A 13705-nucleotide genomic window follows, 5' to 3' on the forward strand; every position below is an offset into this window, starting at 1 on the left:
AATGACACCATTAATATTGAAAATCACATATTATTATAGCTACACGCTTTTGTAACAAGCGTCTTTTCAAATATAAATACTGAAACGTCAAAAAGTTACAAAAATGATTAATAAGAGTGTAAAGTGTATCAATTGAGCTACAAATATTTGGTACAGAAAACGGATGGCTGAAATACGAGACCCGGAAATGAGTATATCACGTGTCCCTGACGTCACTGCACTGTTGTCGAGGGCGTCTGCGTGGACTTTAATGAACACAAACAGGAAATCGAGATTCGGTTGCAACCGATAATGGCCACCGATAAAACTGCATACACTTTACTGGACGAACAACTCCCGCTGCCGGAGACGTCGTTTGCGCCCGCATCAACGCCGAACGTGCTCTTGGGCTCTCCCGGAGGTCTCCCTGTCCCCACGCATGCAGCTGCTTTTGGGCCCGGTGTACCTGGAGCTTTCGGTATGAGCAACAAAGCGTCCTCGCCGTATTCTCCACCTGCCTATGGCTTTCATGACAACATATGCGGTAAGCAGGTGCTTGCGTGTTTTTTCCCGACGTTGACTTCCAAATAGGTGAATGTATGTGTTGTGTCTTGGCAGACACTTCGGATGATGCTTTCCACAATGAGGAGGATCCGCCACCATTTCATGATAACCACGACTTCGGTTTTGGTTTGGATAACAAAACCATAAGAAGAGCTTTCATTCGGAAGGTAGGGGGCACTGTAACACAGTGAGAAAGACCATGTGAGAAAGTGTTACAGCCAAACAACAAACTATGAGAATTAACCAGTCAATGCCAACACACAGTGCAAAATGCCATAGATGGGTTAACCAGTGGTGTAGTGGGGATTTTTTAAGTGGGTGTACGCGATTCTGGGATGTTCTATACATATATATACAGAACATCAATCATAGGCTACAACACCACTTGAAATAACGTTAAATTTAATGTTTTACTACTCCCAAATAATCACAGGCCAACGTTATTAAGCATAACTCGCATTAGGGCTAAAACCGAAATAAAAATTGAATGTGGCGTCAGGAGAAGTGGGTGGACGGCGTACCACGCCCACTACACCCCCGGGCTTAACTAATAACAACTATGTCTCGGTGTATGATGTCAATGATGAACATGTAGACAGATGATCTAACAATTCTCATTTATGAATTAATTTACTCTGTACAAAAGCAACTAATATTACTGAAGCTTACTAGCCTCACAAGCTACCTCCAATAAGAAAGTGGTCTGGAAAGAGCATCCAATCAAATTAGTGTATTTGCTGTGACGTATCCTTGGTGCGCAATGTCACTCTTCAGCGGTGAAAGCCCATCTTCATTCAAAATGGTGCACGGGAGAGATGATAGTTTGTTAAGATCATTCAGCATTACATCCGTTTTAAATAACCAGAGACGCATTCAAACCCCAGGAGCTGAAGGCACTGTTAGCATTTAATCCCCCCCCCCTACGTCATATCCACTCTTCGATGATTGGTTCATTTCGCCATCTGTTTGCTCATGTTTGCCCCGCCTCAGAAATGACTTTGATGAGACGATGACGAGACTCAATCACCGGTACAACCATGAGTCTGGATTTTTTTCTTTTTTTTTTTTAATATAGATTTTTAAGAGAAGTGTGTTTTGAGTTAAGAGCATAGAATTAAAGTCGTACGTCAATCTACCACTTCAGTATCTGTGTACTAATATGCATACAAACAATTAAAATGTATTGATGTCACATGTGTTGATATGAACTATGGTATTATGGTTGGCCCTATTGCTCACGTAGAACTTTCACACTTGTCTGACAACATTCAACTCTACTAAAATAATCAACCAAATAAAAAACAAAAACAAGTGTCATTGTGATTTCCAAAATGGATCTTAAAAAATATAAGTATTGGAATTGACACCAGAATCATGTGTTTTGATTGGACTTGAGATGCATTGAGTGACGTCAAACTCCACCTGCTTCTTTCACCCCGCAGGTGTTCTTGGTGCTAACTGCTCAACTGGTGGTGACATTCTCCTTTGTGGTGCTTTTCATCTCTGTGGACGAAATTAAGTTGTTCGCGAAAGAAAATCTCTGGGCCTATATTGTGTCCTACGTTACATTCTTTGTGTGCATGTGCGCCATCAGCTGCTGTGGAAACCTCCGCAGGCAACATCCGTGGAACCTGATTGCATTAGTAAGCCATGTTTTATTTTCCTGTTTTGTTCTAACTGGTGAACACTGATGGGAGAAGTGTTTTTTTTTTAAATTTGATCTGGATCTTTTTTCTACCCCCCTATTTTGTTGCTGCTGTAGACTGTAAATTTCCCCAGTGTGGGATGAATAAAAGATATCTTATCTCATCTTATTCTTGGATGACAATTATGTCAAGGCTGTGCATTGATGTATATGGCATTAACGGCGTGGCAACGGTTTATAAATTATATCAAGACTCAAAACAGGCTGTCGGTTCCAAATTGTAACAAGTATTTTCTTTTATTTTCAGTCCATCCTGACACTCAGTATTTCATATATGGTGGGAATGATTGCCAGCTTCCATGAAACTGACATCGTGGTCATAGCATTGGGCATCACAGCTGTGGTCTGCTTCACTGTGGTCATCTTTTCTCTTCAGGTTGCTATCTGCCACTTACACGCACCACTACTAGTTGAAGGAGCAGTGTAACTTAAAACGGCATGCTTGTCATCTCTCCACAGACCAAGTATGATTTCACTTCCTGTTATGGTGTGATGTTCGTCTGCTTGGTTGTCCTCATCCTCTTCAGCCTGCTGTGCATCATCATGCGTAACAGGATCATGCACATTGTGTATGCTGGACTTGGAGCCTTGCTCTTCACCTGTGTAAGCCCTCTGCAAACACACGCGCACGCCTCCTGATTTCTGATGGATTTCGGAAGTTTTTTACTGTATTTGTTTTCTTGTTATCATATCAAGAACCAATCTTTCAATTTTCTTTAAAAAAAAATTCGGTGTTCTTCATACATATTGGGCCACATATAAGACACATCATTCCCACGGTAAGGCAAACCGCACACTTGTTAACGCAACTGAAGCCGTCAGAATTTTAGCTGTGTTGGTAGTTTTGCTGCGACTCAAAATGTTAAACTCCAGTGAATGACATTGCAATGCTGCCGATGTAACAGTCAATCAAAAATGCTGATGAGCTTTCTATGGAAAATATAAACAAATGTACAAATTATGTGAACATTTCTGGATCCCGGTGTAGATTAATTCAGAGACTTCTTTCCTTTGTTACAGTTCTTGGCAGTGGACACCCAGCTGTTGCTTGGCAACAAGGAATTGTCCTTGCATCCTGAAGAATTTGTCTTTGCTGCACTTAACCTGTATATGGACATCATCAACATCTTTCTCTACATTCTTGCTATTATGGGAAAGGCCAGGGGCAGCTGAGCACAAGAGAGTCAAAAAAGCATGTCAGAATACCGTTTTTTGTTGATTGTGTTCATTGAAGTGAGGTCTTGGACGAGGATTTTTTTTTTTAAGTTGCTTTCACTGATCAAAAGCCTCTGTTGAATTGTCTTTTCTTCACCTGGCCTTTTATAGAATCAAATTGTTATTCAGTGGTGATACGTATTATGAAGGAATATGTAGATTGATTGTAATATTTTGCCTCATTAAACCTTTCTTAAGTACATTACAGTCAGTTCAAAAATGTGTTCTATTGAAATATAGCTTTGACCAATTACGAATGTTTGCGTGTGTGTTTCAGAAGTGTGCTCTTAGTATTGGACAGTTCAATTAGAAACCAGGAAGATGTAAAGCAGGGGTGCCCGACCTTTTTTAACTGAAGATCTACCTTCCCCGATCAACCATTACTGCACGTGCACGCATGCATGCCATGATCAGCAACAGCCATAATGGCCCCAAACATGAATGAAACATTAAAGTAGATTAAACAGTTTGGAAAAAAGAAGTCAAATTTGCTTCTAGCGCTCCATGTTTCCATTCTTTGCTGGTGTCATCGGTGAATTGCAGATGAAACAAACTAAATGAGGAAAATAAGAATTTTTAAAAAAGATACTGTATTGCAACATGATCGCAAACTGCTTACAGGTGAGCAAGCTGCTTTTTAAATTGTGTTTTAATTTTTTAATACTTTTTCAAAAAGTGAAAGGGATAGGATGCTTAGGGTGCAGCGTACACTAACACAGAAATATATAACACCTACACGGACGCACAAAGGATTTTTTTTTCTCCTCCATTTTTCCCTACACCCCCTGTGATCAACTTTGGACCATAAGTTTATAGCAGACCTAATAGTCATTCTATCATTTAGATTTTAACAACAAAAACTCTTGACATGCAGATGGGGTACAAACATTATACAGAATCACCACTACAATCTCAAGTTCGATGTGTACCTCTTATTCTAATATCTCTTCAGTGTTTGAAAATCTCCAATGAAGTCATCCAGTGTTCCTGAAAAACTTTGTCTAAATTGTGGTGCAGTTTAGATATCTGCTTGTACTTTGACCACAACTCATTTCTTATCACAATTTGTCCACACTTTTATTGACAAGGGTGAAATAAAAACATTTTGCATCCGCAGCCTTTGTTTGTGCTTAACCAGAGTAAGTCTCAAGCTACATTAGTTTACAACTTTTACAAAATGAACATGTAGTGCTGAGGTGGACAAAGTATGGCTCACGGCCCACATCAGGTCGCTCAGTTCTTTGATCCGGTCCAAAAAGCATTTACAGTATCAAGAGTCCAATAGTATTTGTTATATTAATATAGCTGTTAATGTTAATGTAGCAGTGATTCTCAACGTGTGGCATGAGTACCACTTGTAGTATGTGGGCTCGCTTTAGTTAAAAGCGAAAGAATCACTGAATTAAACTCAACATTTACATTTTTAAAAAATTAAATACAATCCAACATACTAGAATGGGTTTTAATATGCATACAGAATAATATATGTATTCTGTAAATATATATATATATTTTTTTTTAATCCAATAGTAGTTCTAGAATCGTGCATACTACAGTGCCAACCTGCAAGGAAACTTAAATGACTACATTAGAATGTATTTGTAACTGAGGTTTTGCGTTGCTCAAGTGTCGACTTTCTTTTTTAGTTTTTTTTTTTTTGCCCTCTTTGGGATTAAGATCGGGGATGTGAAGCTCTTTTAGACGTTTCTGTGATTTTAAATAAACGTGACCTTCCTGTGCCTGGGACAGGTATGTTTGTCTCGTGGTCACAGGTGTGGTCTGGTAACACGCAGGTTTAACCACCCATGTGACGTCATTACGGCTCGGCTCACTCAGTCCATCATGAGGGACGTGAGTACACGGTGAGTCAAGTGATCATCTTATTTGAAGCACTTCATTAATTCATTCATTTTTTTTTCTTAAAACGCGGAGTTGGATCTTGAATACTCGACTACCTGACGTGAACAACTACACTAATATGTAGTTGTGCAGTGTTACTACATTACTGAGTGATTGATACATGATTATCAAAGGTAGGAATGTCTTGATTTAGCCGTTTGAGGCTAGCCGACGCCGCCTTGACATTCGTTTCCACGTTGGAGATGTGCCTTGACAATACTGTGGGCTGTGTCGGGAAGGTTGAACACACAGTCACGTAATGTGCTCGACAGTGACCGCGATATGTGACTGTCTTTATTGTGTTTACAACATTGTTAGCTTAGCATACCAACACGGGACGCGGTGTCCACACCTGAAAAAGCTAGAAATGGTTAGTCGGAAGCACAGCGAGCACGTAGGGCAAGTTGGACTCGTCAGTCTTCGTGCAATATGTAATACAGCAACTACAACTAAAAATACAGTAAAATGATGAATGAATGCACGTTTGAACCGATGAGCGTAAATATGCAACTTCCTGGTTGTTTGAATGATCCGCCCTGTATCCAGCCGACTCATTTGAAAAGGCTAACTCTATTACCGTTGCTTTATAATGCGCTAAAAGTAAAGCGTGCTCTTTTCCTAGCATGCTTTTTTTATGACGCGCTGTACAGTATGTTGAAAATGAAATTATAACGTCAATACATGCACATTAATTTTGTATCATGTCGCTTTTTTTGCATTGTGGGTGTATGTCTGACGCGCTGTACAGTATGTTGAAAATGAAATTATAACGTCAATACTTGCACATTAATTTTGTATCATGTCGCTTTTTTTTTTTTGCATTGTGAGTGTATGTCTGAACCACAGTACTGAAGTGCGCAGTTGGAATCTCTCCTCCAGCATTCCAGTGTTCAGTTTAGTTTCTTTCCAAAATGTTGCATGCAGAAACAAAAACAAAATATTGCTGCACTTTATATGAAGCACCAAACTTATAAAAAGGGATCCAGCACACCACTCCCTCACACATTTTTTTTACATTGCAGACATCATTAGGTTCATTTACATGTAAATTATGAAAAGCTTGTCATCGCTTCACAGTTTACAAGGAAGAGGCATGCATATAATAATTTCCATTGTTGTCCTAAGAGAAATCCGGTACACCATATTCATGTCAATTTTATATTGTATTATAACCATAGTCACCTCAGCGATCCATGTACAAGAGAACAAGTTCAGCCTAATCGTAACTAGGCCGCAAAAACATCAAATGCAGAGTAGTGTAGTAGTATGGCGTTTGCTTTGTTGTTACCTCGTGATTGTGTTTGGTTTCTCCTGCATTCCAAAATGGAACATACTAAAATAACCAGTGAAATATCGCAGGACGGGGGCACAGTGTCTTACCTGGTTAGCACATCTGCCTCACAGTGTAAAGGTGCAGGGTTAGATTCCGGGCCTGTGTGGAGTTTCATGTTCTCCCCGTGCCTGCGTAGCTTTTCTCCAGGTGCTCCGGTTGACTCCCACATTCAAAAGTGATTGGGACATCCATACTAGAGGGATCCTTACTTACACAAAAGTGTGTAGGTCACTGTGGGGCAACACAACAAAGAGGATGTATTATCGATCCTTTAAAAGCATGTTTTTCTCTTTGCCATTTCTGCAAGCGATCGTGTCATCATTGTTTTTACCAAAAGGCCAGTGAACCATCACCGATAAATGTACAGGCCATCGCTCAGCTTGTAAAACCAGGTTTTATTGTAATCCAGTGTCATAACATGTGGGTTCGTTCTCATTTCCTTAGTGTCCAGTGGAGAGGAAAGAAATGAGGTGACACCGGATTCAGTTTTTAGCGAAGGGTCCTGCAGAATGGCCCTGCAGACGTCCCCATTCCCCAACCGGTGTGCTGCAGCCACCCATGCGACGGGCTGGGCATTGATTCTGCCATGTTTCTGGTTTCTCGACCGCCTCATCGCCGTGTGCAAGTCGACCACCTTGGAACGGAAACGAGAGCGCACGTGCTCCCTCCGCCCCCTCAAGGTCTTCTTCGGCTCCATCACCTTCTTCCTTCTGTTTTTGGTGACCGCGCCCATAGCCTTGTTGGGCTTCCTGCTGTGGGCCCCGCTGCAGGCATGCCGCAGACCATTCTGCTACCACCGAGAGTCGGCGTCACTCCAGAATGAGACGCACAGGGGCTTGGAGCTGGAGGGAACGGCGTCGTTCATCTTCGCCTCGGCCAACTTGTGTCTTTTGCCCGACAGTCTGGCTCGCTTCAACAACCTGTGTCACACCCAGCAAAGGGCTGCTGCTATTGGCGAGTGTATCGCTCAGGGCGTGGGCCGACCCAATGTTCGTATCTTTATCGACTCTCCCAGTAGCTGTGGTACTCTCAGCCCCTCCAACAGTGTACTCCCCGCCTCGAACACCATTACATACGGTGCCACAGACAAACAGGCTTCAGTCCCCAATTCCAACAGTGACGTGGTTTATATCCCCTTCGAGGATACAAAAGAACCCTCTGCTTCCATCCAGCACAACTCCAACCAAAACTCCAACCAGCAGGGCCGAACGGGCCAGCGCAGCGCCCCGCGCGCTTTGCTCTCTCAAGGACTTGGCCAGCTGGGCGACGTGCCATGGGAAGTGTCAACCATGTTCCCTTCCCATGTGGACATCCTCTGTTTAGAGGAGGTGTTTGATAAGAGGGCTGCACAGAAACTCACCCGTGCGCTAAGTCCTTTGTTTGCGCACATACTCTACGACATTGGGGGGTACGCCTGCCAGCCCCCGTGCAGCTGTTCCTCTTTTAAGTTCTTCAACAGCGGCCTCTTCCTGGCCAGCCGGTTTCCCTTCGTGGAGGCCGAGTACTACTGCTTTCCCAACAGTAGAGGCGAAGACGCGCTGGCTGCCAAAGGCCTTCTTGCCGCGAAGGTACTTGTTCTCTCCTGTTTGTTATAACGATTCTGTAAGGCCCCACTGCACACCAGACAACTCAGCCGAATGTGACTGAACTGAACAGTCAAACAAATTACTGTCAGCGGCCCACACTTGGCGATTGACCCAAATTGACATACCAACTCGTTGGCATGGACACACTGTAACTCGGGTTGTTGTTTTCGGGTTTATTTTTGAAGTTTATCTCATTCTTTTTGAAAATCTATGAATGGTTTAGGGACCAAAATCTGTCCAAATCCTCAGAATTTCAGCATCTCGACAATAGATTTTCTCAGATTTCTTTATTCCTCTCTTAAAACAGACTGATTATCGTTTTGTTTCATCAAAATAAATAATTTGCAAACATCTGCTTTTAAATTGTACAACAATGACGAACACTTCTGCCCATTTTATGACATATAGTAGACCAAATCATTAAAAAATGTTTATTTGTAGACGTTTCATTTGAAATGGCATTAAACTTTTGCTGTTAGGACATTTTCTCCCCTCTTACTGAACCCACTTTGAACCAAAACCAGTATCTCTGGCATACCGTTCTACCCTGAGCAATTCAGTGTTTGTGGTCTCGCGCATGACGACGGTTTTAGAGGCACATTTTGACAAAACGTGTGGTTGGATTCCAGAATGGTGACAATATGGGCGTAAGCGTTTCCTCTGTACTGCAAGTACCGGTATGTAAAACCGTTTGTTTTATTTTCAGGTGTTGATCGGGAAAAATGTGAAACAGCAGAAACTGGTTGGTTATTTCAACTGTATCCACCTTCATGCACCAGAAGGTAAGAGTCATTTTCAGACTAGCTTGAGGAAGTCGAAAAGCAAACATGAAGGCCATGTGTGTTTTTTGAATAAGGTGAAGGAGCGATCCGCTGTGAGCAGCTGAACATGGTCACCAATTGGATCGGCAATTTCCAAGCAGCCACCAGACAGCCTGATGAGGAAGTGGTTTTTGATGTGCTCTGTGGAGACTTTAACTTTGACAACTGCTCACCGGGTCTGTTTTTCTCTCCTGCAATTGCCATTTGCCCCCACTTCATCCACTTTCATATCAATCTGTTCTCCTGTCTGTCTAGATGACACCTTGGAACAGAATCATGGTCTCTTTGAGGAATACAAAGACCCTTGCAGAGCAGGGCCCGGGAAAGAGAAGCCCTGGGTCATTGGTGCGTACTTGTGACACATGGACGAAATGCATGAGGTCGCATTTGAACGGATAATGATATCAACGGTCATTTGTGCATTACAGGGACTCTGCTCGAGCAGCCAACATTGTATGACGACGCTGTAAACACACCAGAAAACCTCCAAAGGTAACGTACACATCATCTGAACATCGACCGAACCAAAATGGTGCAAAGAAAACTAATATTGTGTGTTTGTATCTATTCAGAACGCTGGAGAATGACATGCTGAGAAAGCGTTACATCTGCCCTCCCGTTCCTGCCGCGGGCTCGCCATTGGTTTACCCCGAAACTGACCAGCCGTGGATTGGGCGAAGGATTGATTATATCCTATTCCGAGAAAAGTCTATTTCCAAGCACTGCCAAACCGTATGTGTCTGCACTTAACATTTCTCCTTCTCCACTTCTCTCCTAGTTAGACCAATTCACAGATCATCTGCTCATTCGTTCTTTGTTTGTAAAATGACAACTAAACGTTCTCCTCTTCTTTTAGGAAGTGGAAGAGGTATCATTTATAACCCAGCTGGCTGGCCTGACAGACCATATTCCTGTAAGCTTGAGACTGAATGTCAGAATGGACTCTTGACTTTGTCGATAAGTCAGAACTGATTCAAACAATTCCATTTTCAGAGAAAGGGAACAAAATGTACTGAAAGTACATTGCTGGATAGCCATAATAATCTTATGTTTACATTGTGTATTTTGAGTTGGAGATGTAATGCTCATGCACTGGAAATCACTGTAAAATATCTCAGGTGTTGTTGTTAGGGGTTTCTCGGGATACTTAAGCTATTCAATGTTGTCATTTTAAACTTCTGGATTTTTGTATATTTATTCCATTACAATAATTCCCAACAAAAATAAACAGTAATTTCTGTTCAGCACTGCCTATATTACTTTTGCCATTCCCCTTGACACTCGCATGTTTCTTTCTCATATCTTATTAAAAGACGTTAATTTTTGTCACAGCCCAATGAAGCCGGCATGACCAGAAAATCTCGTTTCCATTGGGGTTGATGTCATAAGTGAAAGAAAAACAGATTGTTTGGCTAAGTTGCACAACTCACAACGATTTTGTGATAATCGCTGACACTCGCTCAACGTGAACCTAAATTCTTAATTGTTCATTGTTCCTGTTGTAAAACCTCCCGTTTTCAAATAAGGAGCTCAGTAGGAAAATTCACAATGGGTCTGATCCATGAATGGACCAATACATTGAATTGGTATTTAAATACTCCTCTTCATCATGCTGTCCAAAATCTAACATCATGAGACCAAGACGATGCCGAACAATTTATCAACCGTATCATGCCCTTTCAAGACTTCAAATATGATTTTTTTTTTCAAGAGCAAAGTGCCCACTGAGCGAAGAATGACACCGTCATCGGCAGTTTGCCAGAGAGCGACTGGAAGAGTCACAGAAGGATACAAGAGTGAACATTCCTGGTAAACAAACATCCATTGTGAATTGTGACATGAAAGTTGTGCAAGATGTTCCTGAGGACAGACAGTTGGGCAAAACCTGCATTAGCATAAAAATGTTAAGAGGTCAATTTAAGTTACCAGTTACAGTCCCTGTAATGGCTGTAAATGTGTTCACCCTGGACATTTATATATTTTTATATACACACATACACATGTACACATACTGCCACTGTGTGCCTTTGTTTCACAGATTCTAAATCGCACACTACATTAAAAAATGCAGCGCGATTCCATTGTAATCGATAGAGGGCAATATGTGCATCTGCACGTGTGTCACAGCAAACGAAGAACACTCACTAACCAATCAAAATGTAAGCACGCATTATACTTCCGTGTTTATTTTGTAGCCAGAAGGTTATCGTTGTGGTGCTGTACTAATCTCAGAGAATGAATCTTTTTAAGTACATTAACCCACAAGTAGGTACAATTCGTGTATTAGTAAAACCGAGTCGTACCTTAACAAGGTTGGTCGCTGAAGTTCCTTGTCATAACCGTTTCATTCTTCGACATTTGTCTACTCGTTTAACCTCATGCTGGCATGTCCACCGTGAATCGGCATGTCACTTTTACGCAAAAAGATGCTTTTCGGAAATGGACCCCGGCCGCAGTCATATACTGACGAGGACTGACGTTATTCCGGAGGAATCACACGAGATGAATGGCGACTCGAATGACAAGCGTCACCCAAGACAAAGTGAGTTAAAACCTTATATTGGATTTTATTATACCCACCAAGGAGCAAGGAGTGTAATTTGATCCCGTTAGTTATTGCAAAGATTCGTGAAATTGAAGTGGCGTCGACAAAGTAATTACAGTATTCACGTAAAAGTGGCTGCAATTTGGATGGTGTCAGTTTCCTCGTTTCTCCTGTTTTCAGAAATCGCGTATTTGGAGAACCGGGAATAATTTGGTCTGCCTTCATAATTTCCTAGACAAGTATCACTTTATTTCAGCTCGGCCCCCCATTTTATCGTGCCATTGATATACAGTATTGGGTTTGAAAAAAGTCGCAAAAAAACTAACTGCATACATTGGATTTTGGTATTAAAAATATGTGTTCAATATTTGTCACATGCTCAAGTAAATAAGGTGCCAGATTGTCTTAAATTTGATATGAAATTATGACATGTTAAATTCTCGCAAGATTGATGAAATCAGAATTTCTCTGCTAGGTTGCTTAGCCACACTCTTAATTTAAGAATGTATGCTTTAATTCACTTGTGTATTGGATTGCATGAGCATGTACAGCAAAATGTCTGGTGCGATACTTGGTGGTCTCCCAACATGCAGCTGTAGCTCAAATAGCAAGTGAAAAGTTGTTTTGTTTTTGGGTAAATTTATATTTTCGTTGCTTTTCTAATCTGCAGGGCCGGCTGAGACGTTCAACCTGGATGTGCTTGTTGGGCTCCTGCGTCAGGAAAATGCCGCTGACATCTGTGTGATCAAAGTACCTGAGCACATTAAATACACAGAGTACTTCATCGTTGTCAGTGGCGTATCACCAAGACATCTGCGCGCAATGGCACTTTATGCCATTAAAGTAGTAAGTGGCCTGCAATTTCTCAATTTAATTCTGACACTTGGAGGAAGAGCCCTTTAATTGTTGTTTTTTTTAAAAATTATCTCTACTCCATCCTTTAGTACAAATTCCTGAGGAAAGATCAAGATACTCATGTTAAGCTCGAAGGAAAGGTTTCAGATGACTGGATGTGTATTGACTTTGGTATGTATAACTTTTTTTTGACGTAACGTACATTGCACATTGAAGTTTGCACTTGCAGGTGTAAAATTTCCCTCCCTTTTGTGTCACGCAGGCAATATAGTTGTTCACTTCATGCTTCCAGAAGCGAGAGAAGTGTATGAACTGGAAAAACTGTGGACCTTGCGCTCCTACGACAACCAGCTAAGTGGAATCCCTGATGAGAAGCTTCCAAAAGACTTCATATTTGACCTCGAGGACACTAAATGACAAAACACGTTTTCATATTGATGCTTTATTGTAGTCAAAATTTGACTGATTATGGAAAACTGAATAATTCACACATTGTTGTCGTATAATTTGTCATTTTCAAGCATGCATTTTCATTTTTTAAAACCTTTTTTTGTCAAATAGTTTTGTCAGTTTAAAATAAATTCATAATTTTCTAAATTGTTTTTTCCCCTCTTTTAGCCTTTGGTGATGCACGATCCTTACGCTTCACCAGTATCCATTATAATAGCTGGATAACCCCTTGACAGATCCTCCTTAATTATGTGTACTGTACCACAGTATTTAAAGTGCCTGGAAAGAGAAATCATACATTTGTTTCTAAATCCATTAAAAATGATTGAAGATGATTACTGAAAATGTAGAAGATGGAAAAACTATTTGGGACTAAATGTGGCGATTTGATGTTGAACTGTTTTTCATCACCTCTGTTTTCCTGATTTTTGGGGCGCATGGCTAAAGTGGCGCCCAGTCATACACTTGAGTGCAGTCAAATTATCTCTCCACCAATCTGTGTCCAGTAAATTGGCTTGTATGGTTATTGCTTGATTTTATGATTGTAGCCTCCAATGCATTGTTGTTGTTATTATTTAAGAAGCTACCCGCATTTTCAAAGTGCATGGACAACTCGCAGTGTGGCCTGTGACCACACTGAGTGGCCCTTTGATTCAGCCCCACGACCCCACCATTTTTTTTATTTTTTGTCGTCAGGCTTCATGTTTATGTTTTTTGTTTTTTCTTTTGCGGATATAGATTGACATGGAGGAC

The 13705-nt window shown here is 41.2% G+C and overlaps 3 protein-coding genes across 6 annotated transcripts; all 3 read left to right on the forward strand.

Annotated features, from left to right (window-relative positions):
* The first annotated feature begins 193 nt into the window (after positions 1-193).
* On the forward strand, positions 194-3716 carry grinab (glutamate receptor, ionotropic, N-methyl D-aspartate-associated protein 1b (glutamate binding)). The gene is made up of 6 exons (XM_052066650.1): positions 194-523; positions 598-710; positions 1986-2186; positions 2496-2624; positions 2708-2851; positions 3269-3716. Exons 1-6 carry the CDS (start codon positions 292-294, stop codon positions 3419-3421), a joined length of 972 nt encoding a protein of 323 aa, XP_051922610.1. The 5' UTR covers positions 194-291; the 3' UTR covers positions 3422-3716.
* Positions 3717-5174: 1458 nt separating this feature from the next.
* smpd5 (sphingomyelin phosphodiesterase 5) lies at positions 5175-10346 on the forward strand. Of its 4 annotated transcripts, XM_052066645.1 has the most exons (9): positions 5599-5793; positions 7140-7375; positions 7466-8263; positions 8988-9063; positions 9138-9278; positions 9358-9447; positions 9531-9594; positions 9675-9834; positions 9959-10346. In XM_052066645.1, exons 1-9 carry the CDS (start codon positions 5622-5624, stop codon positions 10049-10051), a joined length of 1830 nt encoding a protein of 609 aa, XP_051922605.1. In that variant the 5' UTR covers positions 5599-5621; the 3' UTR covers positions 10052-10346. The 4 variants fall into 4 exon arrangements, with proteins under 4 accessions (XP_051922607.1, XP_051922606.1, XP_051922605.1 ...); XM_052066647.1 differs by lacking the exon at positions 5599-5793 and adding an exon at positions 5175-5325 and having other exon boundaries at positions 7140-8263; XM_052066646.1 differs by lacking the exon at positions 5599-5793 and adding an exon at positions 5332-5496 and having other exon boundaries at positions 7140-8263.
* Positions 10347-11263: 917 nt separating this feature from the next.
* malsu1 (mitochondrial assembly of ribosomal large subunit 1) lies at positions 11264-13099 on the forward strand. The gene is made up of 4 exons (XM_052066652.1): positions 11264-11644; positions 12318-12493; positions 12592-12673; positions 12765-13099. Exons 1-4 carry the CDS (start codon positions 11338-11340, stop codon positions 12917-12919), a joined length of 720 nt encoding a protein of 239 aa, XP_051922612.1. The 5' UTR covers positions 11264-11337; the 3' UTR covers positions 12920-13099.
* The last annotated feature ends 606 nt before the right edge of the window (positions 13100-13705 follow it).

Source organism: Hippocampus zosterae, chromosome 5, assembly GCF_025434085.1.
Source record: "Hippocampus zosterae strain Florida chromosome 5, ASM2543408v3, whole genome shotgun sequence".
NCBI lineage: Eukaryota > Metazoa > Chordata > Actinopteri > Syngnathiformes > Syngnathidae > Hippocampus > Hippocampus zosterae.

Bases quoted from the DNA above. Each gene is read 5' to 3' on its own strand.
- grinab (XM_052066650.1), top strand. From the start codon at position 292: ATGGCCACCGATAAAACTGCATACACTTTACTGGACGAACAACTCCCG. The intron at 524-597 runs GTAAGCAGGTGC...GTGTCTTGGCAG, and splicing joins CTTTCATGACAACATATGCG to ACACTTCGGATGATGCTTTC. The intron at 2,852-3,268 runs GTAAGCCCTCTG...CCTTTGTTACAG, and splicing joins GAGCCTTGCTCTTCACCTGT to TTCTTGGCAGTGGACACCCA.
- smpd5 (XM_052066644.1), top strand. From the start codon at position 5,622: ATGTGCTCGACAGTGACCGCGATATGTGACTGTCTTTATTGTGTTTAC. The intron at 9,595-9,674 runs GTAACGTACACA...GTATCTATTCAG, and splicing joins ACACCAGAAAACCTCCAAAG to AACGCTGGAGAATGACATGC. The intron at 9,835-9,958 runs GTATGTGTCTGC...CTCTTCTTTTAG, and splicing joins TTTCCAAGCACTGCCAAACC to GAAGTGGAAGAGGTATCATT.
- malsu1 (XM_052066652.1), top strand. From the start codon at position 11,338: ATGAATCTTTTTAAGTACATTAACCCACAAGTAGGTACAATTCGTGTA. The intron at 11,645-12,317 runs GTGAGTTAAAAC...TCTAATCTGCAG, and splicing joins CAAGCGTCACCCAAGACAAA to GGCCGGCTGAGACGTTCAAC. The intron at 12,494-12,591 runs GTAAGTGGCCTG...TCCATCCTTTAG, and splicing joins CACTTTATGCCATTAAAGTA to TACAAATTCCTGAGGAAAGA.